The sequence below is a fragment of the Anomaloglossus baeobatrachus genome, chromosome 5, assembly GCF_048569485.1.
Source record: "Anomaloglossus baeobatrachus isolate aAnoBae1 chromosome 5, aAnoBae1.hap1, whole genome shotgun sequence".
In the NCBI taxonomy this organism is placed as follows: Eukaryota; Metazoa; Chordata; class Amphibia; order Anura; family Aromobatidae; genus Anomaloglossus; species Anomaloglossus baeobatrachus.
Genome location: NC_134357.1, coordinates 503054118 through 503079386, shown reverse-complemented (window position 1 = coordinate 503079386; position 25269 = coordinate 503054118). Strand labels below are relative to the sequence as shown.

Below are 25269 nucleotides of genomic sequence, written 5' to 3'. Positions count from 1 at the left end.
AGGTTGAGCGACACGACTGAGGCACACCACACTTCCCAAACAGATTGCATCATACAACAATAAACAAGAAAAACAAAGAGAGAGATAGGGCTCCGCACACCAGTGCGCAGTGCCCCTGCCCTCAAAATCAAGTGTATCTTACACATTTCTCCCAAATAGAGAGAATCAGGGCTAAAAACACGCCCCAAGTCCATGCATGGAGGGGGTCCACAACTCGCTAGTGCAGCGGGTGTCCACAATGAACCGGCCGTCTCCCAACCTGGATCCTAGATGAATTTAACTGTAATGAGCTCACCAGCATAGCGTCCCAAACAAAAACAACGCCTGGCGGCAGAAAGGGAAATCTCAGGTATTCTTCCTCCTCAGGGATCTCTCATTGATATCTAGCCAAGACAATGCCGCCCCAGCCGTATCAAAAAAATGAGTCTCTCCGTTCGCAGCAATCCGCAGCTTAGCAGGGTACATCATGGAGTATGGCACTTGCAGGTTGCGCAGTCGTTTTTTGATCTCAATAAATTGCGCTCTTTTACGTTGCACTTCCATGGAGAAATCAGGAAATATTGATATCTTCCTCCCATCAATTGCAAGTTCTTTGATATCTCTGGCTCTGCGCAGGATAGTGTCCCTATCTTTATAGTGCAGTAGTTTAATCAGAATAGGACGTGGGGGTGCTCCCGGCTGTGGGGCACGCGCAGGGACCCTGTGCGCCCTTTCAATGGTGAAGAAAGAGGATAGTATGTCTTTTCCCATGGTGTCTTTAAGCCATTTTTCAAAGAAATTCAGTGGGTCATTGCCCTCCATCCTCTCTGGGACCCCCACCAGTCGCAAATTACTTCTGCGGGAGCGATTTTCCAAATCATCCACCTTGTTTAGCAGTGTGGAGATATTTTGCGTGGCCTTTCCCAGCTCTCGTGACATTGGTGGTAATTTATCCTCTGTTGTACTCACTCTTTCCTCCAACTCCCCCATTCTGACAGTCACCCCTTGCAGCTCACGTTTAATACAGGCCATATCTGAGGTGACAGTTCCCATCTGGCTGCTTAGAGTGGCCAATGTGGTATTGCAAGAGTTAATTGCTGCCAGAATGTCTCTCAGTATGGCCTCAGTGAAAACAGGTGTTGTTTGCTCCATACCTCCCCCTCCTCCCTCTGCCAGCACAGGCCTGTGTGTCTGCATACCTTGTGCTGCTGAACATGCAAGGCCCAGGGTACTCACAGTCTCACTGTCGGGTATGTTTTCTCCCTGCTCCAGGGCCCGTTCAGCGCTGCCATCGGGTGCCTCGTTGCAGGTAGGCTCTGTGCCAGGGGCCACTCTGGCAAACCGCTCCAACCTGCTTGCTACTCCCACTGCTCCAGCTCGGGATGGTGTGGATGCCGGCGGCGCCATATTAGATTCTTCAGAGGCACGCTCCTGCGCGTCTCTGTCCCTTTTATTGCTGCTGCAGGTCGGCATATCCTGGCTGTGCTCGCTTCCCTGGGTGTTATAAGTTGTGTTGCAGCCCTCCAGGGTCGGTAGTGCCTGTCAGCAAGGCCGGTGTGCAGGATAATTCAGGATCCAGGCAGGAGCTCACCCACGCTGCTTCCTCTCTACATGAGGTCCAGGCCACGCCCCCGTGAAAGTCTTTTTAGTGAAGTGTCCCTCGGTTGCTATCCGGAACCCGGGCTGAGTCTCCATCTCCAATCCACGGGTCCCACGAAGGGAGAGAAACGCTCAACTCCTGCTGTCTGTGCGTGATGTTATCCCAAGCTGTGCTCGGGAAGGTCTGTTCAAGTGTGATGGTTGCGCCTACTTCTACCCCATGTGGTGCCCACCCCCAGTGGTTGTCCTAGCGACTGTGGAAGTCCCATGCTTCGTGATGGCTGACCACCCTGTCTGCCCTAGTCCAACCCCCTGTGGGAAAGCACCTTGCTGTTGTATATGTGTGGTTTTGTGAAGGCACCGGCAGTTAACCCCCTCCTGACCTGGGATAGATATTACCCCGTAAAAGTGGTGTAATACCCTGTGGCGCTTGAAGCCCAGGGGCGCCACAGAGGCAAGAGATACAAAAGGCGGGGAAAAACTGTACACCCTTTGGTAATTTGCTTAACCCTCCGTCACATACAATAGGCCTGACAGGCACATCTCTTTTACTTTCATTTCTCCTTCCTCACCAGATTGTGAGGAAATCCCCTCCCTCCAGGTAGTCTCCTGTCTCTAGCAGCTCTGTGAAACCTCATACCACAGTTGGATTGCAGAGCTTCAGGAGGACAGATATAACTGCGCTAATCTCTCAGGCTCATTGTATGTGAACACGTCACACTCAATAAGGTTGGTATTTTATTGTTTTATTCATCACATGCTCTGCAAGTGTAATTTTTCTGGGGAAACTTCAGGATCTAATTCTGATTGAATATGTGTTTAATAGTACTTAAGGTACCTTAAAATTAAATTTGTTTCCATAAATTTTCTTTTAGAGTTTTTTGACAGAGTCGAACTGGGGACTATTTGGCGGGAGTTTTGAAATGTTTGTATTTCAGAGTTATTAGTTTTATTTTAAGTAAATGGGGTTTTTTTGCACCTGATTATGTGTAGTCTCTTTTATTACATACCTATGAAGGTCACTGATCACTTTTAGAGCACTGAAATTGCAAACATTAGATATTATAGGTATTTTTCTAGCCTACGCCTGACAGTCACATTGTATGTGAACTCGTTAGAACCAATATTGTATGTGACGGAGGGTTAAGGAAACAGCACTAATCGACCTGTGGAGGACTCGGCACCATGAGGTGTCTGAATACTCCTTTTCATTCCCATAGATTTGGCCTTGGGTAATGAAGCAATGCAAGGATTGGTGGTGGGAGCCAGATACTTCCCCAGAACGGTATTAGACCACTCGCTCCTCTGTGTTGAGCTGGATCTCGGGGAATAACGGAATAAGGGTAGGCCTTTATGGAAACTAAGGGGTACTTTGCACACTACGACATCGCAGGCCAATTGCTGCGATGCCGAACGCACTAGTCCCCGCCCCCGTCGCAGCTGCAATATCTTGTGATAGCTGCTGTAGTGAACATTATCGCTACGGCAGCTTCACACGCACTTACCTGCCCTGCGACGTCACTCTGGCCGGCGAACCGCCTCGTCGTGCGGCGTCACAGCGACGTCACACGACAGGCAACCAATAGAAGCGGAGGGGCGGAGATGAGCGGAACGTAAACATCCCGCCCACCTTCGTCCTTCCGCATAGCCGGCGTGGGCCATGGTGACGCAGGTAAGCAGATGTTCCTCGCTCCTGCGGCTTCTCACACAGCGATGTGTGCTGCCGCAGCAACGAGGAACAACATCGTACCGTCGCAGCAGCAAAATTATGAAAATGACCGACACTATGTGTCTACTACACCAATGATACGATTACGGCGCTTTTGCGCTCGTTAATCGTATCAAAAAGGATTCACATACTCCGATGTCGACAGCGACGTCGGATGTGCTTCACTTTCGATTTGACCCCACCGACATCACAGCTGCGATGTCGTAGTGTGCAAAGTACCCCTTAATCCAAAACAATCTTTCCACTCTACTCTCAAGATCACATCTAACAACCTGTGCACTGGACCCGCTCCCATCGCACCTCATCCCCAACATCACCGCAGTCCTCATCCCAGCCCTAACCCATCTCTTCAACCTATCACTAACAACTGGTGTATTCCCTTCATGCTTTAAACATGCCTCTATTACACCCATCCTCAAAAAGCCCTCCCTTAACCCATCCTCTGTGTTAAACTATGGCCCCATATCCCTTCTCCCCTATGCCTCAAAACTACTAGAACAGCATGTCCATCTTGAACTGTCTCATCCTGCTCCCTCTTTGACCAGCTATAATCTGGCTTCCGACCGCATCATTCCACTGAAACTGCCCTAACTAAAGACACTAATGACCTACTAACCGCCAAAGCCAAGCGACACTACTCTATCCTCCTCCTACTGGACCTGTCCTCCGCCTTCGACACAGTAGACCATTCCCTCCTACTACAGATTCTCTCATCTCTGGGCATCACAGACTTGGCCCTATCTTGGATTTCTTCATACCTAACCGACCGAACTTTCAGCGTCTCCCATTCTCACACCACTTCCTCATCTCGCCCCCTATCTGTCGGTGTCCCCCAAGGGTCAGTTCTTGGACCCCTGCTGTTCTCCATCTACACCTTCGGCCTGGGACAGCTCATAGAGTCCCACGGCTTCCAGTATCATCTCTATGACGATGATACACAGATCTACCTCTCTGGACCTGACATTACCTCTCTACTAACCAAAATCCCACAATGTCTGTCTGCTATTTCATCCTTCTTCTCTGCGCGATTCCTAAAACTTAACATGGACAAAACAGAGTTCATTGTCTTTCCTCCTCCTCACTCATCTCCTCCAACAAGCCTTTCCATCAAACTTGATGGTTGCTCACTCTCCCCAGTCTCACAAGCTCGTTGCCTTGGAGTAACCCTCGACTCTGCTCTATCCTTCAAGCCACACATCCAAGCCCTCTTCAACTCATGCCGATTACAACTCAAAAATATCTCCCGGATCCATGCTTTCCTCAACCAAGAATCAGCAAAAACATTAGTGCATGCCCTCATCATCTCCCGCCTCGACTACTGCAACCTCCTGCTCTCTGCCCTCCCTTCCAACACTCTTGCACCCCTCCAATCTATCCTAAACTCTGCGGCCCGCTTAATCTACCTCTCCCCTCGCTATTCCCCAGCCTCGCCACTCTGCCAATCCCTTCACTGGCTTCCCATCACCCAACGACTCCAGTTCAAAACATTAACCATGACATACAAAGCCATGCACAACCTGTCTCCTCCCTACATCTGTGACCTAGTCTCCCGGTACCTACCTGCACGCAACCTCAGATGCTCACAAGATCTCCTTCTCTGCTCCTCTCTTATCTCCTCTTCCCACAATCGCGTACAAGATTTCTCCCGTGCATCCCCCATACTCTGGAACGCTCTACCTCAGCACATCAGACTCTCCCCTACCATGGAAAGCTTCAAGAGGAACCTCAAGACCCACCTCTTCCAACAAGCCTACAACCTACAATAGCCCTCAGTCCAGTAGACCACTGCACAACCAGCTCTGTCCTCACCTATTGTACCATCACCCATTCCCTGTAGACTGTGAGCCCTCGCGGGCAGGGTCCTCTCTTCTCCTATACCAGTCTGTTTTGTACTGTTAATGATTGTTGTACGTATACCCTCTTTCACTTGTAAAGCGCCATGGAATAAATGGCGCTATAATAATAATAATAATCCCTTTTGGTTGCAGTTGGTGGAAGAAGACGGAGGTATTGGAGAGGGTTTGCGAGAGTATTAATGAAGGGTCGGCGTCTATTGGGATAGTTTGGGAGGCTATGAAGGTGTATCTTAGGGGACTATATATAAGAGGTATCTCCAGGATTAAATCGGAGGCAAAGCGTCAGGATCAGCTTGCATTCCAGGAATTGGGGGAGGTGGAGAATGCTCGGATACTGGACCCAATACCGACGGCACATGATAGGATGAAGGCGGCTCAAAAAATGACCACCAATTTGACTATACAAGCGGCGGAGAGAAAGAAAATGTTCCAAACCATGTAGTCCTTTGAATATGGGGAGCAGGTTGGTCATTTATTTTTTGGTGATAGCTGCAGCACAGAGAGAATCGGCATACATTGCACACTTGCAGTCGTTGGATGGGGCAGTGGTTACAGATACTCCCGATATTTTGAAAGTGCTGGTGACATTCTATTCTGACTTATATTCTGCTATGGTGCATCCGGAGGTGGGGGAGGTGGATGGATTCTTGAATAGAGCCCAAATACCAGTCCTCTCAGGGGAATCTATTGAGTTGCTGGACGAACCTCTTTGATTTAGAGGAACAAAACCTAACTCTGAGTGACATGGCGAATGATAAGGTGGCGGGATGGACGGATTTCCTGCTGGTCTATAAGCAGTATAGGGAGGTCTTGCTGCCTGTGCTGCTTCAGATCTATAATTCCTGTCTGGAGAGGGGAGAGCTGTTACTGTCCATGCAGGAGGCAATAATTGTGGTACTCCCTAAAGAGGGTAAGGACCCCAGTTTACTAGCATCATATAGACCGATATCTCTACTAATGGTGGATGTAAAGCTTCTTGCTAAAATACTTGCAAATAGGCTCACCAAGGTCATACTTTAATACACCCGGACCAGGTGGGGTTTATGACCAACAAATCTACGCCGACCAACCTTAGGAAAGTATATTTAAATATGCAGATATAGGGGGCAGCGGGTGATCCTCTCATTGGATGCTGCCAAGGCTTATGACAGCGTGGAGTGGGAATAATTATGGGCCACAATGTGGCAGATGGACTTTGGGGACATATATATTCTTTGGGTACAATTACTATACTCTGCTCCCAAAACTAGAATTAGGGTGAATGGAAGTATGTCGGACAGATTCTCTCTCTATCGGGGTACGAGGCAAGGGTACCCTTTGTCCTCCTTACTGTTTGCCATCGCCACTGGCGGCAGTGATACGGAGGGACACGGATATAGTGGGGTATCGATATGGGAGTTTGGAAGAGAAAGTGGCCCTGTATGCGGACGACCTTTTATTGTTTTTGGGAGATGCAAGGGGGTCTTTGGAAAATGTAATGCGAGTCATCTCTAGCTTTTGAAGAATATCAGGACTCACTATAAACTGGGACAAGTCAGTTATGATGCCACTGGATGAAGCACCCTCTAATATGGTCGTGGCAGGATCCCCAATGCAGATGGTCTCTAAGTTCAAGTACTTGGGAATAATGATCTCAACCAAGCTGATGGACTATGACCGCCTTAATCTTGCCCCTCTCCTACTTAAGTTCAAGGAGAACACTCTGGCCTGGTCAAAATTATATCTCACGGTGGTGTGGAGAGTCAACTTAATCAAAATGATACTAATGCCCCAACTGTTATATGTGCTCCAAAACGCCCCGATAAGGCTGCCACAAAACTGGTTCTATAAAATAAACTCTATCTTTTGGGACTTAATTTTGGGAAAGAAACGCCCACAGATAAAGTTAGAATCTCTACAGAGACCAAAGGATGAAGGAGGGTTGGCTTTACCCAATCCTTGGCTCTACTACTTAGCAGTCCAGAGTCAACACATGGTGAGGTGAACGGTGGGCGTAGAGACCTCAGCGGGGAGGATTCTACAATATGTGGTCGGAAATAGTCCCCTGTTGGCCAGTCTTGAGGCGGTAAAGTTTAGTTTGTCCTCTGTACAATACACTACCGTACGGCTGATTGATAGAGTGTGGGGCAAGATTAAGCAGGTGAGGCAGGTTGCGGGTTTTACTAAATATGCTCCTATATGGGACAATCCCAATGTTTCTAAATTTCTATCCCTTAAGGAATTTACGCAGTGGAGGAGAATCGGAATCTGGTACCTCTCCCAAGTGGTGGAAAGAAACGTGTTCAAAACTTTTGAGGAATTGCTAAAAGATTACCCACTGGGACACAGTATGTTCTACAAGTTCCTGCAGCTGCGCCATGCATTAGAGTCCCAAAATAGAACAATGTCGATTGTCATACAACGAAACAGTGTAATTAATATAATAGAAATGCAGAAGAGTACTGCAGGCTGTATATCAATGGTATATGGGGGGGTTCTTGTCCATGTTTCGTGGGATGCATCCAATTGGGGCCTATGCGAAGTGGGTAGAGGATTTGGGGGAGATTGGGGAGGACATTCTGCAGGATGTAACTAAGGTGTCTCTGAGTGAGACAAAGAGGCTCAACACATATATGTCAAGTATAGTGTTTATAAAACCTGTGTGGATGTATAAAGCGGGAGTGAGGGTGGACTCCAAATGCCCAAAGTGCACGGTTGAAGAAGCAGGGATGGTACACATGCTGTGGGAGTGACCGTGCCTACAGGAGTTTTGGATCATAGTATTAAACTTGATCCAATCCGTGATGCAAGTAGTGCTACCCAGGAATCCTTTGGTGTGTATGCTGGGCTACGTGGATGAAGTGGGGGCGGAAGAACATGAGAGACTAGCAGTTGCATGCTTGCTATATGTGGCTAGGAAACTGATTGCCTCGTTTTGGCTGTCAAAAAAGGCACCGACCCTTAAGGAATTTGTTCAGAAAAAAAATTGAATTTTACTTATGGAAAAAAATATTTATCTTAAGAGGGGTAGAAGGATATAATATGAAAAGATATGGAGTAAGTGGCTAGACTTCCCGAGATTAGTGTCATTTGAACTACTGAAAGACGGGTTGTTTGGGTTATAAGATCTACAGGAGAGTTGATGGAAGCTGATATATAAGAAGACTGGCTCATGTAGAAAAGGAGAGCTGGAAGGTGTAAGTCGGTGAGACTGTCAAGGGTCAGGGGGTGGGGGGGTTGGGATGTTTGTGTGAGGTTATTCCTTGCACAATGTTTTTCTATGTTTGTAATGTGATGGTTAAAATGCAATAAAAATGTATCTGATTAAAAAAAACCAACACATTGCGTTCAATGAGGTCTCCTGAGGTGAGTTAATTGAGTTCTTCAGAGGTGAGTTCACGGAGTTTACCTGTACATCTGGAATTTATGTGACGTTTTAGTGCAACATGACTTTTTGAGCCAAAAAGTCACAAAACAAGGTTAAAAAAAACAAGGAGCATTTGTTATTTTGCACCAAAAATCAAAATGGCACAAATTGTTCATGAAGAATTTGGCGCAAAAAAAAAAATTCAACAAATATAATAAAATAACAAAGAAACAAAATGCAAATGATGAATCGGAGTCTATGTATCCAGAGCTGTATTCACAATTGGGCTCCAATAACCAATTCTTATGGGCAGCAGAAAAAATCCCCTTGAGAGGAAACCAGAAATATGGAGGGAAAACCAGACCCAGAAAATGAGAAGACAAGCTGCGTCCAGAACTCAATGTCTCTGGATCGTGGGTACATAGCCAAAAACAGAGTAAGGCCCGTTTCAGACGTCAGTGATTCTGGTACGTTTGTGCTTTTTTTTATACGTACCAGAATCACTGACATACGCAGACCCATTATAATCAATGGGTCTGCTCACACATCAGTGATTTTTCACTGAACGTGTCTCCGTGCAGCGTACACACGTGTCCGTGACTCTGCACGGAGACAAGTCCGTTTTTTTCTGGCATCACTGATGACCCACGGACCACACTATGGTGTGATCCGTGAAACACGTACCAGAAAAACACTGACATATAAAATAATAAACATTTTCAACTCACCTGTCCAGCGACTCGCTGTGCAGCCTCCGCTCTCTGTAGCTCCTACCCGGCTCATGAATATTCATGAAAGCAGGAACAGCCGACCCGGAAGTAGATGCAGAGAGCCGTGGGCCGACGCTACAGAGCCGAGGAGTTCAGCACCATGGACAGCAGGAGCGAAGGCAGGTGAGTAATGTCTATTTGCAATCACGGATTGCACATGGACAACACACGTGTGCCGTGAATCACGGAACGCGGAGGGACATGTGCGTGTTTTACACGTCAGTGAAGAACGTCAGTGTTTTTCACTGACGTGTGAAATGGGCCTAAAGATGTACAACATAATGTATGGAGAATAATCACCAGATAAGATAATGCTTATATCACACCATATATAACAACAGAACATAAATGATAGAGACAAGGCTCTGCTACATACACATCATACACACGCGGCTTTGCTACAAACACATCGTACACACACAGCTCCAATACATACACATCATACACACGCGGCTTTGCTACATACACATTATACACACGCAGCTCTGCTACATACACATCATACACACACGGCTTTGCTATATACACATGGTACACACACGGCTGTCCTACATACACGTCGTACACACGTGGCTCTCCTACATACACGTCGTACACACGTGGCTCTGCTACATACACGTCGTACACACGTGGCTCTGCTACATACACATCGTACACACGTGGCTCTGCTACATACACATCATACACACAGCCCTGCTCCGTATACACACAGCTCTGCTCCATACACATCATACACACATGGCTCTGCTACAGCCACACTGTAAGGCCTCTTTCACACGTCCATGAAAATCACGCACGTTTTGCACGGACGTGTAAAAGGTGCGTATGGCCCTCCGTGTGCTGTGATTTTGGCACATGTGTGTTCTCCGTGTGCTATCCATGATAACACATGGAGAACAGGAAATTTCTGCTCACCTGTCCCTGTCATTGCTGTCCGTGGTGCTGATCTACGGTCTCCGGCCCTGCTGACTACCTGCTGCTGTTCTTCCGGTCCTCTGTGTTGTGCATATGTGACACCCTGGCAAAACCAGGGAGTCACACATAGGCCCCCGCATAACACCTTCCCTCACCTAGGTTACACACAGCCGACCTGAAACCCTAGTCACCCCCCCCTTAGGGCAAGACAGGCACACCAGTGGACAGCCCGGGGCGGGAAAACAAACAATTGAGTTTAGTTGAGTCTAGTATGTAGTTCAAGTGGAGAGGAGTGTGGGCTGGAGCTAGGTGTAGCTCCAGCAGAGGAAGTTCAAGTTGAACGGTGCCAGAATCGGAGCCCTAGTACCTTGGCTAGGTGGCGGTGGTCTCCATCAGCAGGAGACCGGAAGACGGCTCGGCAGATCTGAGGAGGACCGAAGAAGGGTTGGAGCCCACCGGTACCGACACCGGAGACCCGACCGGAAACCGTGCACAGAGGGGGTACTCGGGCCCTGAAGCCAGGACCGAAACCAGCGGCCTAGCTAATTAACCAATTGAGGGCAGGATTACAGGTCCTGTCCCAACCAAAGTCCCAAAAGCAGACAACCACCCACAGAGAGGGATAGGGCAACCGCCAAAGCCCATAGATCCCACGGGTCAGCGTCAGCGGGCACGGCTCCTTAGGCACACAAAAAGCCGGGAGCGGACTCCTGAGTTCCAAACCAGGCGGCCCACAATACACAAAACAGTGCAGAGGAAAGGACAGCGACCACCAGCCCGGGTGGGGGACCAGAGTACAACTGGCCGCGGCGGCCGGCCACCAGCACCTTGATTTACCAAAACACTCGTGTGATTCATTCAATTGTGAGTAACCAACTATCCCCTGGTCCATCTGGGTGTGCAGGCCCCTGCCGTCGTCATACCCTGCACAGAGACACTGGGCCCTGGGGCAACCATCCCTACCCACGGAGGGGTTAACATCCGGCTGCCATTACATCTCCCCCGGGTATCCCACAACAGCAGCGTCACACACATTCTACAATCAACCCCGTACAAATACGTCCCCCTTTTATTCTGAGTGTCTGCGCGACCCCCGGGTCCGGGGAACCCCTCGAGCCATATTGTAGGCCCCGGATCTGAGCAGCGCCGGCTGCTGGCACGGAGGCGGCACACATATGCGATGAGCATAATGTGCGGCGGTCGGAAGCAAGTGACAGCAGCGGCAGAGACAGCACTGCTGGAGGAGGTGAGTATAGAAATTCATTTTATTTCACAGACACGTGTTTTCTCCAATGCGTGTCACACGGATCACATCAGTGTGTGGTATGTGTGAGACCTGTGCTGCTGGTGGAAATATGGACATGTCTATGTGTGCAGCACACAGACACACGTATGCGTCACATGGACACACGGTCCATGGCAAAACACGCGCTTGAGCGGAAACCCATTGATTTTAATGGGTCTACGTGTGTCAGTGTCTCCGGTACGTGTGAAAACAGACATCATACATACATACATACATACATACATACATACATACATACCAGAAACACGGACGTGTGAAGGAGGCCTAAATCCCTCCTGACCCCACACATAAACTTCACCTCATCCAGCACAGCAGAGTCCTGCACACACTGAGGAACTGACCATGTGACCCCTGACTCCTCCCCTCCATGTGACATCATCACAGGTCCTGGAAGCACAGAGCAGCCATATATCCAGTGTGCGGCTCTGCAGGAGGAGGTATGTGCAGATTCCCCATTACTGAGCGCAGGGGGCATTAACCCCTTTATGACGATATTTAGGTGTTTTTTTAGCTGTTTCTTTCCAATAGACATAATAATATATTTTACATTTTCCTCTTAGGTTTTCTGTGTCTTTGTTGCTGGATTGTTGATATTCTGTGACAAATCTCTGTGTGTGACTATAGTTGGATTGTGTGTTATACCGGGGGCAGGACGGGGCCAGGACTGGATGTAGTGATCATGTGAAGCCGGTAACAGCTCCAGAGATTCCTTACATGGGATCTTTATGCAGAGGGATATCTGGGGGGGGCATGTGTCCTGGGCGCAGCAGTCAGGGGGCGCAGTCGGCCTGCCTGATGGAGCGCTCTGTCTGAGGGTTTCCCTGGCGGCTGCGTTTTGCCACCCCCATGGTAGAAGTTGGCTACTGTGACGCCCTGGACTAGCCTGGTAGTCACAGACATAACAACACACACCCCCCCACCCTAGGCAGTTACAACAGTCAGACAAAAACCCTTGTTGCCTCCCTCCAGGGGCTGATGTCCACACCAGGTGGGGCGGAGCCAGGCAGTTGGCCCCACCCACCGAGGAGTTCACAGGCCTGTAGGCAGGAAAAGCAGTAGTTCAGTTTAGGAGGTGAAAGAGAGAGGACACAAACTGCAAGTGTCTGGGTTGGAGCCCAGGCACTGACAGCAAGGTTGGCAGACGGTGGTGGCCGTCTGCAGGAGTTAGCGGATCTCTGCAGAACCGTAGGACAGGGGCTGGGCGGTGGCCCACCGGTACCGAACTGGGGAGCGGAGTGAAGTTAAGCACACAGGCAGGGCCATCGGACCCCGACCAGGCTTGGAGCCGCCGACAATAGTCAAATCCGAGTGTGACCGGAACCCCAGGGGTTCCCCAACAACCAAGTCCCGACAGAAGGCAAAAGTCCACACCGTGAGGATATACAGCCACCGCCACAGGCTAGAGATCCAAGGGCCAGCGCCTGCGGGCAAAAGGTCTCTTACGGCACCTATACGCCGGGGAGCGGACTACCGTTGGGAAACCATCGGAGTCAACACAGCTTACACAGGTGCAGGGAAAGACAGCCACCATCAGCCGTCTGGGGAGAGCACAACAACACTGCAGCCGGCTTCGGGTCCCGTCCATCCGGCCGTTTGGTTTACCAGAGACTCAGTGCCGTCCGGCACCGCGCCGCGCTGTCCCTGCACCCCGGCCATCCAGCCTCCCTGTTACACCACCGGGCCCCGGGAGCACTGACCCCTACCCACGGAGGGGACAACATCCTAGCTGCTCCCTACCATCTCTCCCGGGATCCCCGTCATCAGCAGCGGTGGTGCCATCATCACCTCGTCCCGTGGGTGGCGTCCCGAACTATCTCCCCAAACCAATCATCCCTTTTCACTCACGGGTGAGGAGCGCTGCTCGAGTCCCCGGGTCCGGCCCACTGCTCGAGCCACCGAGCAGCAGAAGCCCCGGACCCGAGCGTGGCGAGCGCGTCCCCTCCGCCCGCGACACTACTCTCAGAGTCCGGCTGTCGAGCTGATAGTCGGATTCAGAGAAAGTGCGGCTCCCTATGATCGATTGTATTTGTGTCTTTCAGTTGCGAGTACAATTGAACCCGAACTGTTGGCACTTTCGGGTCAGGGCAACACCAGCAGAGTGATCAGGTCAGCTGATCACGCTGCTGACGTCACTCTGTGCCGCAGAGGCGGCAAACAGCATTGGTGGTGAGTGCTCCACTGTGAGCTGAAGATACCGAAGAGGAACAACAGAGGGTGATGTAGAAAGTATGTACAAATACAATATCGGGGGAAGGGGAGTAGTGTATATGCAGCTACAGTATAGGGGGGAGGAGAAGGGAGGACTGTATATGTGGCCACAGTATGGGTGAGGAGGGGGATATATATATATGCACACAGTATTGGGAGGGGAAATGTATATATGCCCACACAGTGTGGGGAGGGGAATGTATATATAGCCACACAGTATGGGGAGACAGAGTGGGGAGGCGAAAGTACATATGGCCACACGGTATGAGTGGGGAGGGGAAAATATACAGTATTGGCCACACAGTATGGGTGGGGAGGGGGAAAATATATATGGCCACATAGTATATGTGGTGAGGGGAAAGTATATATGGCCACACAATATGGGGCGGAGAGGAAAGTATATATGGTGACACAGTATGGGGAGAAAGGGTGAGGAAGAGGGATGTATATATGGATACAGGAGGGGAAGGGCGATGTATATATGGCCACACAGTATGGGCAGAAATGGTGGGGGAAGTATATATGGCTATACAGTAGCCATATATACTGTGTGGGTACATAGTATGGGGGAGCAAATGGGGAACAGAAAATTTTTAGGACACAGCATGGGGAATTTCAGGACTATATGTGAGCAAGGGGAATTTTAAATACATGGTATGGGGAACTAGTGGGCAGAATGGGGAGCAAGGAAGGAATGTATGAAGACACAGTATGAAGAGTGAGGGGGAATGAGTGCAGATGTAATGAGGAGACAGTATGGGATGAAATAAATGTGAGGGGGTGCAAAATAGACTGGGTAGTGGGGGGTATGGAGAGGGGGCAGCATGGGTGGATACTGTGAGGCCATAGTGAGGAGGGGTGTGTGATGAGGGCACACAGTATAAAGACTGGGCAGTATAGTGGGGACACAGTGTAAAGGACAGTGTGAAGAGGGGGCTTAGTATGGAAAGGAGAAGGCACTGTGGAGGGCATGTACCATTAGAGGGACAGTGTGTGGGTCATATTTTGTGCAGAGAACACAGTGAGTGGCAATTATTTATTCAGGGGCACAACGTAGGGCAGATATTTTTATATAGGAGTATTATAATCATTCTGCTATTTTTAAGGGTATTGTTCCAGAACGTGTTGCAGAAAACCAGAGTAGATGGAAGTCTGCAGAGACGAACTGTGGGTGTGAAAAGTCATCACAGTGTCTGGACAAGATGAAGAAAAGGAAGAGATGACTTGGATCAAAGACAGTGTCCTCTATAAGGTACCTGAATGTAATTGATTATTTGTGATACTGACTAATTCTTAACAGTACTGTTGTTCCTGTATGTCAGCTGTCTGATGATGACTGATAACAACTCCCAGTATCTCTTTACCATTGATAAGTATTGTATTGTATTGAAAGTTGTAGGTCCATACAATACAAATGTATATGGGTCTGACCTGACATTACAATTGATGTAACATATACTGATGGTGGTTCTGGTGATGTATTTCTGTGCTGCTGGGGGTTCTAATTATGTATTTCTGTACCTCTGATGGTTCCAGTTATTGTATACCTGTGCTGTTATTAGTTCTGATCTTGTAAACAAGTAACAATTCATAACTTGTAAGATTATGTGATACATGGCTATATTAAAGAGGTTGTCCACTACTTTAACATTGCTTAGGATAGGTCATCAATGTTGGATCGGACTGGGTCCAGCCCCCCAGCCATTCGGCTGTTCAGGTACTGGCAGCAGCAGCAGGTGGCCGGAGTGCTCAATTCCGGCTCTGCTCTGTCTTCTGATAGTAGTTGCGGCCAGGTACTCCACATCCACTCCTATTCAAATCATTGAGGCGCAGTACCCGACATACTTGTGTTCACATTACCGTCCACTCTTGCCTCTGGCATGGGAGAATACTAAAAGTGTGCAGAGCCTGCATTGTGAGAACTCAGAATTCTGCAATCATCTAGAGTCATAGAATATAAGTCTTGGAAGGGACCTCCTGGGTCATCTAGTCCAACCCCCTGCTCAAAACAGGATTCACCAAATCATCCCAGACAGATGTCCATCCAACCTCTTTTCAAAGACTTCCATTGAAGGAGAACTCACAACTTCTCGTGGCAGCCTGATCACTCGTTGATCACCCTCACTGATAAAAAGTTTAATCTAATATCTAATCTGTGTCCCCTCCCCATCCGTTTCATCCCATTGGTTCTACTGCAGACTGTCATCATAAACATGGACAACCCCATTAATTATAAAATTAAGCACTGTAGCCCAATCCAAACAGCATGTAATATACTCCCTGTCAGGATTCAGCTCTGCATTCTGGTTCCAGTAGTCATCACATGGCCACTCCACATGTGCAATTTTCATATTTAGTCATGTGATAATTACCGTCTCTTTCCACTTCTCTGTTTTTCATTAAACATTGAGAAAGTTAGGAAAAGCTGCCTGTCTGCACATGACTAAGTGTGCAAATCATGAGCGGTCACATGACAACTACCCAAACCGCGGGCGGCGTGAACGCCAAACAGAATTCTTGCCCCAGGTGCCGGAAAGCCTAGATACACCTCTGCCTTATGATGTTACATTATCATCTTCTCCCCATTCAGGTCTCTACAATATCGGATCCTCTCAGATCTTCTATAGAAGAGATTTCTCCTGATTGACCGGTCAAAGATGGATAAGGACAGGGACAAGATGGCGGAGAGGATATTACACCTCACCCTAGAGATCCTCTTCCGGCTTACTGGAGAGGTGAGAGATTCTGATGACGTCACATTACATCATTCTTATCTATGGGAATGACAGATGGACAGAACTGGAGAGGTGAGGACTCTGGAAATGTCTGTAGTGAGATTTATTAATGTGTCTCTCCATAACCAGGATTATACAGTAGTGAAGAAGACCTCTAGTGATCGCTGTCAGGACCCTGTGTCTGAGGGATGGGGAAGACCCCTGAGCCCAATCACGGGGTCTCCACCTTATCCCCTGATACATGAGGACATCAATGACCAGAAGATCCTAGATCTCACCTACAAGATGATTGAGCTGCTGACTGGAGAGGTGACACTGCTGGGAATGCTGGGACATTATACAGTAACGCTATGAAGGGATCGGGGGATGACGGTATCATTGTATGTGTCAGGTTCCTATAAGGTGTCAGGATGTCGCCATCTATTTCTCCATGGAGGAGTGGGAGTATTTAGAAGGACACAAAGATCTGTACAAGGACGTCATGATGGAGGTTCCCCAGCCCCTCACATCACCAGGTAATAGACAGGACTAAATACACATGGCCTATAATTATTTGTATGTAAAGAATAAATTCAATCCCTGTATGTGTTTCCTCCAGTTCTATCCAGTGAGAGGACAACACCAGAGAGATGTTCCAGTCCTCTTCTTCCACAGGACTGTAAACAAGAAAATTCCGATGTTCCTCAGGATGATCAGGTAGATGGAGAGAAGGTGTCATGAAATCTGCTCTATGATGTGTAGATGGCTGTGAAGGTCTTGTGTTCAGTATAATACTGGTAGATGAACCAAGACTGAACTGCCAATTTACTAGACACTGGCCGTTTCATTATTGGAACTTCAATACGTACATGGAGTGAGATCCCTGACCCCGGAGTGCAGTATTAGGCCATGTTCAGTACTTGAAAGCCAAAACCAGGACTGGGTGATAAATGCAGAAGTGCATGTTTGTAGTATACTTTTCCTCTGATTGTCCTACTCCTGGTTTTGGCTTACAAATGCTGATGTAAAATACTGAACTTGTGAACATAGCAGTGATTACTATGTTCACATTAAAATGAAAAGATTGAGTGATCTGAGCGATTTCAAACAAGGCCATCAGTGCTGTATTAGCCAGTAACAGTATTACAAAAAACACCAATATTGTGGGGATTGTCCTTGTAATGGTATCAACGCTATACTGGGAATGTTGTGATCAAGGAAAAACATCCAACACCAACATTTCAGGCTGGTAGACAAGGATTATTTGCAAGTTTTTTCTTGGTATAACCTGTGTACTTCTGCTATCTGTGCATGGACGATTGAACACAAGGGCTTATATAAGTATTATGGTCTATGATGTTTATTTCTGTTTACCTTGTGCAAAAAAACCCAAATGGCTTGAATACTCTGGGGGGCAGTATGAAGCGGTGGCTCAATATAGAGTTGAGGTGCCAGAACATCAGAAACCTCTATAAGTGACCACATTTTACAAACTGCTCCCCTCAGTGAGTACATCTAGTGATGCAGTGAGGGTACTGACACCACAGATGTGCCAAAAAATGTTACACCATTCTATGGTGAAGAGGTAATTATTGCATTTTTATCACTAAAATACTGTCACAACCCCAGATTTGTATTTTTAAAAGAGGAAAAAGATAAAAAAAAAGGCCCCATAATTTGTTATACAATTTCAGCTAAACGTGAAAATATCCCATATAATAATACTAATAAATAATAATCTTTATAACCTATTCCGCAGCACTTTGCAAATCAGAGGGGAAATGTACAGACAATATGAGACATTACAGAGTAACACAATTTAACAGATACCAAGCCATGCTAGCAGGCTTACAATCTATGAGGAAATAGGGGATGCACAAAAGGTAAATAGTAAAAAGTACATGTATTGTATAGTCCAGCCATTAATATACAGTTGTGCTCAAATGTTTTCTTACCCCAGCAGATTTTTTGCTTTCGTGGCCTTTTTCAGAGAATATGAATGATAACACAAAAATTTCTTTCTTTGTCGCTCCATTGGGAGACCCAGACAATTGGGTGTATAGCTTCTGCCTCCGGAGGCCACACAAAGTATTACACTTTAAAAAGTGTAACCCCTCCCCTCTGCCTATACACCCTCCCGTGCCTCACGGGCTCCTCAGTTTTGTGCTTTGTGTTGAAGGAGGCACACATTCACTCAAGCTCCCATTTTAGTCAGCAGCAGCTGCTGATTATATCGGATGGAAGAAAAGAGGGCCCCAGGGCTCCCGGCATGCTCCCTTCTCACCCCACTAAGTCGGCGGTGCTGCTAAGGTTGAGGTACCCATTGCGGTTACAAAGGCTGGAGCCACATGCCGTTTTCCTTCCCCATCCCTTAGAGGCTCTGGGAGAAGTGGGATCCTAACCGGTCATCCATTCACTGGGACCGGGCTCCCTCCGCAGCCCCTGTGGGAATCTGACGGACAGGAGACTTGGTATCATCAGGGACAGGGCCCTGCATCTAAAGGTACTCTGTGTCCCCTTGGGGACGGTGCATGGAGCGCTTTTGTCACAGACGCTGCAGCGGCTGCTGTATTTTTATGACGACCGGGACTACCGCGCCGACCGCGCCTGTTTGCCGGCCGCGGTATTAACTTTAGTCCCCGGCTTCATGCGGCCTAGTACCATAACTCCCGCCCCCGGGCCTGCCAGTCAGGGGTAAGGGCGGGACGGTCGCCCTGAGTCGACAGTGAGGGCTGGAGCATACTTTAGGTATCCTCCTCCCCCCTCACTGATCACTGTGGGGCACCAGATTCCCGCACTTTATTAGTCGCCGCCCACGACTCCCTCCTCCCCTGAGAGCTCCGGCAGCCATTTTTTAAACACATTCTGCCGGTGGAGGACTTCTGGAACGAGCTCTGCAGCTCTGGGAGACCCAAGGCAGGGAATCTGGTGGACACACACCGCTTTGGGCGGTCGGTAAGCCACACCGGTCACCCGGTGCTGGTCCCCCTAGGGTGCCGAAGTGTGTGTGTGTATGTATATATATATAATTTGTATACATTTTCTCTGTTCGGCCGCATTGTTTTACTTTTGGCTATATACCCTCAGTGATCACTCTCCTAGGAGACAACAGCATGTCGTTCACAAGGAGCAAGGGTGCCAAGACACAGGGTTATTTTGCAACCTGTACCTCTTGTGCGGCTATGCTACCTGCAGGTTCCACCTACCCTCACTGTGAGCAATGCTCGGACCCTGTTGCACTCGCTCAGCCGGAGCCTCGGGCACTGGTGGGGCCCTCGGCTCAGGTAGAACCGCCGGCTTCCCCTGTCCAGGTGGCAGGGACAGAGTTTGCAGTGTTAGCTGAGAAACTCTGAGTCGCTTTCACAATCCATGGCTCAGTCTATGGACAAATGGTCTGCTAAGATACTAGAAGCCTTGCAGTCCAGATCGGCCCTTACACAAGCCCCGGGCACTGCGGGATCATCGCCCCCAGGCCCCTCTCGGTCTGCGCCGCAGCGTGCTCCTGGGGTGGCACCTAGGTATCACGTGGAGGACTCCGGCATGGACCGCAGTCCCAGACCGGCTAAGCGGGCTCGCTGGGAATCTTCCCCGACTTCATCACGCTGTTCGGGGTCTCAGCTTGAGGACTCTCTGGAGGATGAAGCGGAGGTCGCAGCTCAGGGCTCTGACCCTGACGTTGCTCTCAATCTTGATACACCTGAAGGGGACGCCATAGTAAATGACCTTATAGCATCCATCAACCAGGTGCTAGATCTTTCTCCTCCAACTCCACCTATAGAGGAGTCGGCTGCGCAGCAGGAGAAACACCTGTTTAGGTTTCCCAAACGCACACGGAGTGCTTTTTTCGATCACTCTAACTTCAGAGATGCTGTCCAGAAGCACAGAGCATTTCCGGACAAGCGCTTTACTAAGCGCCTTAATGACACACGTTACCCCTTCCCCTCTGACGTAGTTAAGGGTTGGGCTCAATGTCCCAAGGTGGATCCTCCAGTCTCTAGACTGGCGGCTAGATCCGTAGTATCAGTGGCAGACGGTTCATCGCTCAAGGATGCCACTGACAGGCAGATAGAGCTCCTAATGAAATCCATCTATGAAGCCACATGTGCGTCTTTTGCCCCGGCCTTTGCAGCCGTGTGGGCACTCCAAGCTATCTCAGCCTGTCTGTCTGAGATTAATGCGGTCACACGTACCTCTGCTCCGCAAGTTGCGTCTTTGACTTCTCAGGCGTCGGTATTTTCATCCTACGCCATGAATGCCGTCCTGGACTCTGCTAGCCGTACAGCGGTAGCATCCGCCAATTCGGTGGCAGTCCGCAGAGCCATGTGGCTACGCGAATGGAAGGCAGACTCTGCTTCCAAGAAGTTCTTAACCGGTTTGCCATTTTCTGGCGACCGATTGTTTGGCGAGCGATTGGATGAAATTATTAAGTAATCCAAGGGAAAGGACTCGTCCTTGCCCCAGTCCAAACCAAACAGACCTCAGCAACGGAAAATTCAAGCGAGGTTTCGGTCCTTTCGGCCCTCTGCCAAGTCCCAATCCTCCTCGTCCAACAGGCCACAGAAGGGCCAGAGGAACTCTTATGCATGGCGGTCTAAGTCACGTCCTCCAAAGACCGCCGGAGGCGCCGTCTCCAAGGCGGCCTCCTCATGACTTTCGGCCTCCCCAAACCACATCCTCGGTCGGTGGCAGGCTCTCCCGCTTTTGCGACGCCTGGTGGCCACATGTCCAAGACCGATGGGTGAGAGACATTCTGTCTCACGGTTACAGGATAGAGTTCAGCTCTCGTCCTCCGACTCGTTTCTTCAGAACATCTCCGCCCCCCGAGCGAGCCGATGCACTTTTTCAGGCGGTGAACACTCTGAAGACAGAGGGAGTTGTGATCTCCGTTCCCCTTCAGGAACGTGGTCGCGGTTTTTACTCCAACTTGTTCGTGGTGCCAAAAAAGGACGGATCATTCCGTCCCGTTTTGGATCTCAAACTGCTCAACAGACACGTGAGAACCAGACGGTTTCGCATGGAATCTCTCCGCTCTGTCATCGCTTCGATGTCCCAAGGAGACTTCCTAGCATCAATCGACATCAGGGATGCTTATCTCCACGTGCCGATCGCACCAGAGCATCAACGCTTCCTGCGTTTCGCCATCAGGGACGAACACCTTCAGTTTGTGGCACTGCCTTTCGGACTGGCGACAGCCTCACGGGTCTTCACCAAGGTCATGGCATCCGTTGTGGCGGTCCTACACTCTCAGGGCCACTCGGTGATCCCTTACTTAGACGATCTCCTAGTCAAGGCACCCTCCCGGGTGGCATGTCAACACAGCCTGACCGTTGCTCTGGAGACTCTCCAGAGGTTCGGGTGGATCATCAATTTCCCAAAGTCAAAACTGACTCCGACTCAATCACTGACTTACCTCGGGATGGAGTTTCATACTCTCTCAGCGATAGTCAAGCTACCGCTGGACAAACAGCATTTGCTGCAGACAGGGGTGCACTCTCTTCTGCGGGCCCAGTCACACCCCTTGAGGCGCCTCATGCACTTCCTGGGGAAGATGGTGGCAGCAATGGAGGCAGTCCCCTTTGCGCAGTTTCATCTGCGTCCACTCCAATGGAACATTCTCCGCAAATGGGACAGGAGGTCGACGTCCCTCGACAGGAACGTCTCTCTTTCTCTGGCAGCCAAAACCTCTCTTCAGTGGTGGCTCCTTCCCACTTCTCTGTCGAAGGGAAAATCCTTCCTGCCCCCATCCTGGGCTGTGGTCACGACGGACGCGAGTTTGTCAGGGTGGGGAGCGGTTTTTCTCCACCACAGGGCTCAGGGAACCTGGACTCCGACAGAGTCCTCCCTTCAGATCAATGTTCTGGAGATAAGGGCAGTGTATCTAGCCCTAAAGGCGTTCCATCGGTGGCTGGAGGGCAGGCAGATCCGCATACAGTCGGACAACGCCACGGCGGTCGCGTACATCAACCACCAGGGTGGCACGCGCAGCCGTCAAGCCTTCCAAGAAGTTCGGCGGATTCTGCTGTGGGCGGAGACCACAGCCTCCACCATCTCCGCAGTTCACATCCCGGGCGTAGAAAACTGGGAAGCAGACTTTCTCAGTCGCCAGGGCATGGACGCAGGGGAATGGTCTCTTCACCCGGACGTGTTTCAAGAGATCTGTTGCCGCTGGGAAACGCCGGACGTCGATCTCATGGCGTCTCCGCACAACAACAAAGTCCCGGCATTCATGGCACGGTCTCAGGATCACAGAGCTCTGGCGGCGGACGCATTAGTTCAGGATTGGTCGCAGTTTCGACTGCCTTATGTATTTCCTCCTCTGGCAATGCTGCCCAGAGTGTTACGCAAGATCAGGTCCGACTGCCGCCGCGCCATCCTCGTCGCTCCAGACTGGCCGAGGAGGTCGTGGTACCCGGATCTGTGACACCTCACGGTGGGTCAACCGTGGGCACTCCCAGACCGACCAGACTTGCTGTCTCAAGGGCCATTTTTCCATCTGAATTCTGCGGCCCTCAACCTGACTGTGTGGCAATTGAGTCCTGGCTCCTAGCGTCCTCAGGGTTATCTCAAGATGTCATTGCCACTATGAGACAGGCCAGGAAACCAACGTCCGCCAAGATCTATCACAGGGCTTGGAGGATCTTCTTATCCTGGTGCTCTGATCAGGGTTTTTCCCCCTGGCCTTTTGCCTTACCCACTTTTCTTTCATTCCTTCAATCCGGAATGGACAAGGGTTTGTCTCTCGGCTCTCTCAAGGGACAAGTATCGGCGCTTTCCGTGTTTTTTCAAAAGCGTCTGGCCAGGCTTCCGCAGGTCCGCACGTTCCTGCAGGGGGTTTGCCACATAGTCCCACCTTACAGGCGGCCGCTGGAACCCTGGGATCTTAACGGGGTTCTAAGGGCTCTTCAGAAACCACCTTTCGAGCCGCTGCGGGATGTCTCTCTTTCACGTCTTTCGCAGAAGGTGGCTTTTCTAGTGGCAATTACATCGCTCCGTAGAGTGTCGGAGCTTGCAGCGCTGTCATGCAAAGCCCCCTTCCTGGTTTTCCACCAGGATAAGGTGGTTCTGCGTCCGGTCCCGGAATTCCTCCCTAAGGTGGTATCCCCTTTCCATCTCAATCAGGATATCTCCTTACCTTCATTTTGCCCTCATCCAGTTCACCAATGTGAAAAGGATTTGCATTTGCTAGATCTAGTGAGAGCATTCCGGATCTACGTGTCTCGCACGGCGCCACTGCGCCGTTCTGATGCGCTCTTTGTCCTTGTCGCTGGCCAGCGTAAGGGGTCGCAGGCTTACAAGTCAACCTTGGCTCGGTGGATCAAGGAACCGATTTTTGAAGCCTACCGTTCTTCTGGGCTTCCGATTCCTTCAGGGCTGAAAGCCCATTCTACCAGAGCCGTGGGTGCGTCCTGGGCATTGCGGCACCGGGCTACGGCTCAGCAAGTGTGTCAGGCAGCTACCTGGTCTAGTCTGCACACTTTCACGAAACACTATCAGGTGCATACCTATGCTTCGGCAGATGCCAGTCTAGGTAGGCGAGTCCTTCAGACGGCGGTTGCCCACCTGTAAGAAGGGGCCGTTTTCGGCTCTTTTTATCGGGGTATTCTTTTACCCACCCAGGGACTGCTTTTGGACGTCCCAATTGTCTGGGTCTCCCAATGGAGCGACAAAGAAGAAGGGAATTTTGTTTACTTACCGTAAATTCCTTTTCTTCTAGCTCCTATTGGGAGACCCAGCACCCGCCCCTGTTCCCTTCGGGCTGTTTGTTCTTTTGTGTACACATGTTGTTCATGTTGAATTGTTCCTTTGGTTCATGGTTTTCAGTTCTCCGAACATCCTTCGGATTGAATTCACCTTAGACCATTTATAAGTTTCCTCCTTCCTGCTTTTGCACCAAAACTGAGGATCCCGTGAGGCACGGGAGGGTGTATAGGCAGAGGGGAGGGGTTACACTTTTTAAAGTGTAATACTTTGTGTGGCCTCCGGAGGCAGAAGCTATACACCCAATTGTCTGGGTCTCCCAATAGGAGCTAGAAGAAAAGGAATTTACGGTAAGTAAACAAAATTCCCTTCTTTCCACTCATGATTAGTGGTTGGGTGAAGCCATTTACTGTCAAACTACTGTGTTTTCTCTTTTTAAATCATAATGAAGACCAAATACAGCCAAATGACCCTCATCAAAAGATAATATACCCTGGTTATTTTGGCCTGATAACATTCACAGAAGTTGACACAAATGGGTTTCAATGGTTAATAAAGGTAACATCCTCACCTGTGACCTGTTTGCTTGTAATCCGTGTGTGTGTGTGCATAAAAGCTGAGTGAGTTTTTGGGATCCAGACAGACTCTTGCATCTTTCATCCAGCCACTGACGTTTCCAGATTGTGAGTCATGGAAAAGAATTGTCAATGGATCTAGAGATAAAGATAGTTGAACTGTATAAAACAGGAAAGGGATACAAAAAGATATCCAAGGATTTAATAACGTCAGTCAGCATGTTCAAACTGTGATTAACAAATGGAAAATCGGGGTCTCTAAAAACCAAACCACGATCAGGTAGACCAACAAAAATTTCGGCCACAACTGCCAGTAAAATTGTGCGGGATGCAAAGAAAAACCCAAAAATATTATCAGCTGAAATACAGAACTCACTGAAAACTAGCGGTGTCGCTGTTTCAAGATGCACAATAAAGAAGCACTTGAAGAAAAATGGGCCGCATGGTTGAGTTGGCAGAAGAAAGCCATTATTAAGCAAATGCCACAAAGTATCTCGCCTACAATACGGCAAACAGCACAGAGACAAGCCACCAAACTTCTGGATCAAGGTAATTTGGAGTGATGAAACCAAAA

General features: G+C 49.3%; 2 protein-coding genes across 2 annotated transcripts in view; both read left to right on the top strand.

Moving 5' to 3' along the window:
• Positions 1–25269, top strand: part of LOC142311956 (uncharacterized) — an 81230-nt gene that overhangs the window by 31690 nt on the left and 24271 nt on the right. The window lies entirely within an intron of this gene.
• Positions 11889–25269, top strand: part of LOC142311947 (gastrula zinc finger protein XlCGF66.1-like) — a 36796-nt gene continuing 23415 nt past the window's right edge. The window contains exons 1-5 of the mRNA XM_075350817.1: positions 11889–11937; positions 16299–16443; positions 16573–16752; positions 16835–16958; positions 17042–17139. Of these exons, the coding sequence (XP_075206932.1) occupies positions 16366–16443; positions 16573–16752; positions 16835–16958; positions 17042–17139 (480 nt within the window). The 5' untranslated portion in view covers positions 11889–11937; positions 16299–16365. The remainder of the gene's footprint in view (positions 11938–16298; positions 16444–16572; positions 16753–16834; positions 16959–17041; positions 17140–25269) is intronic.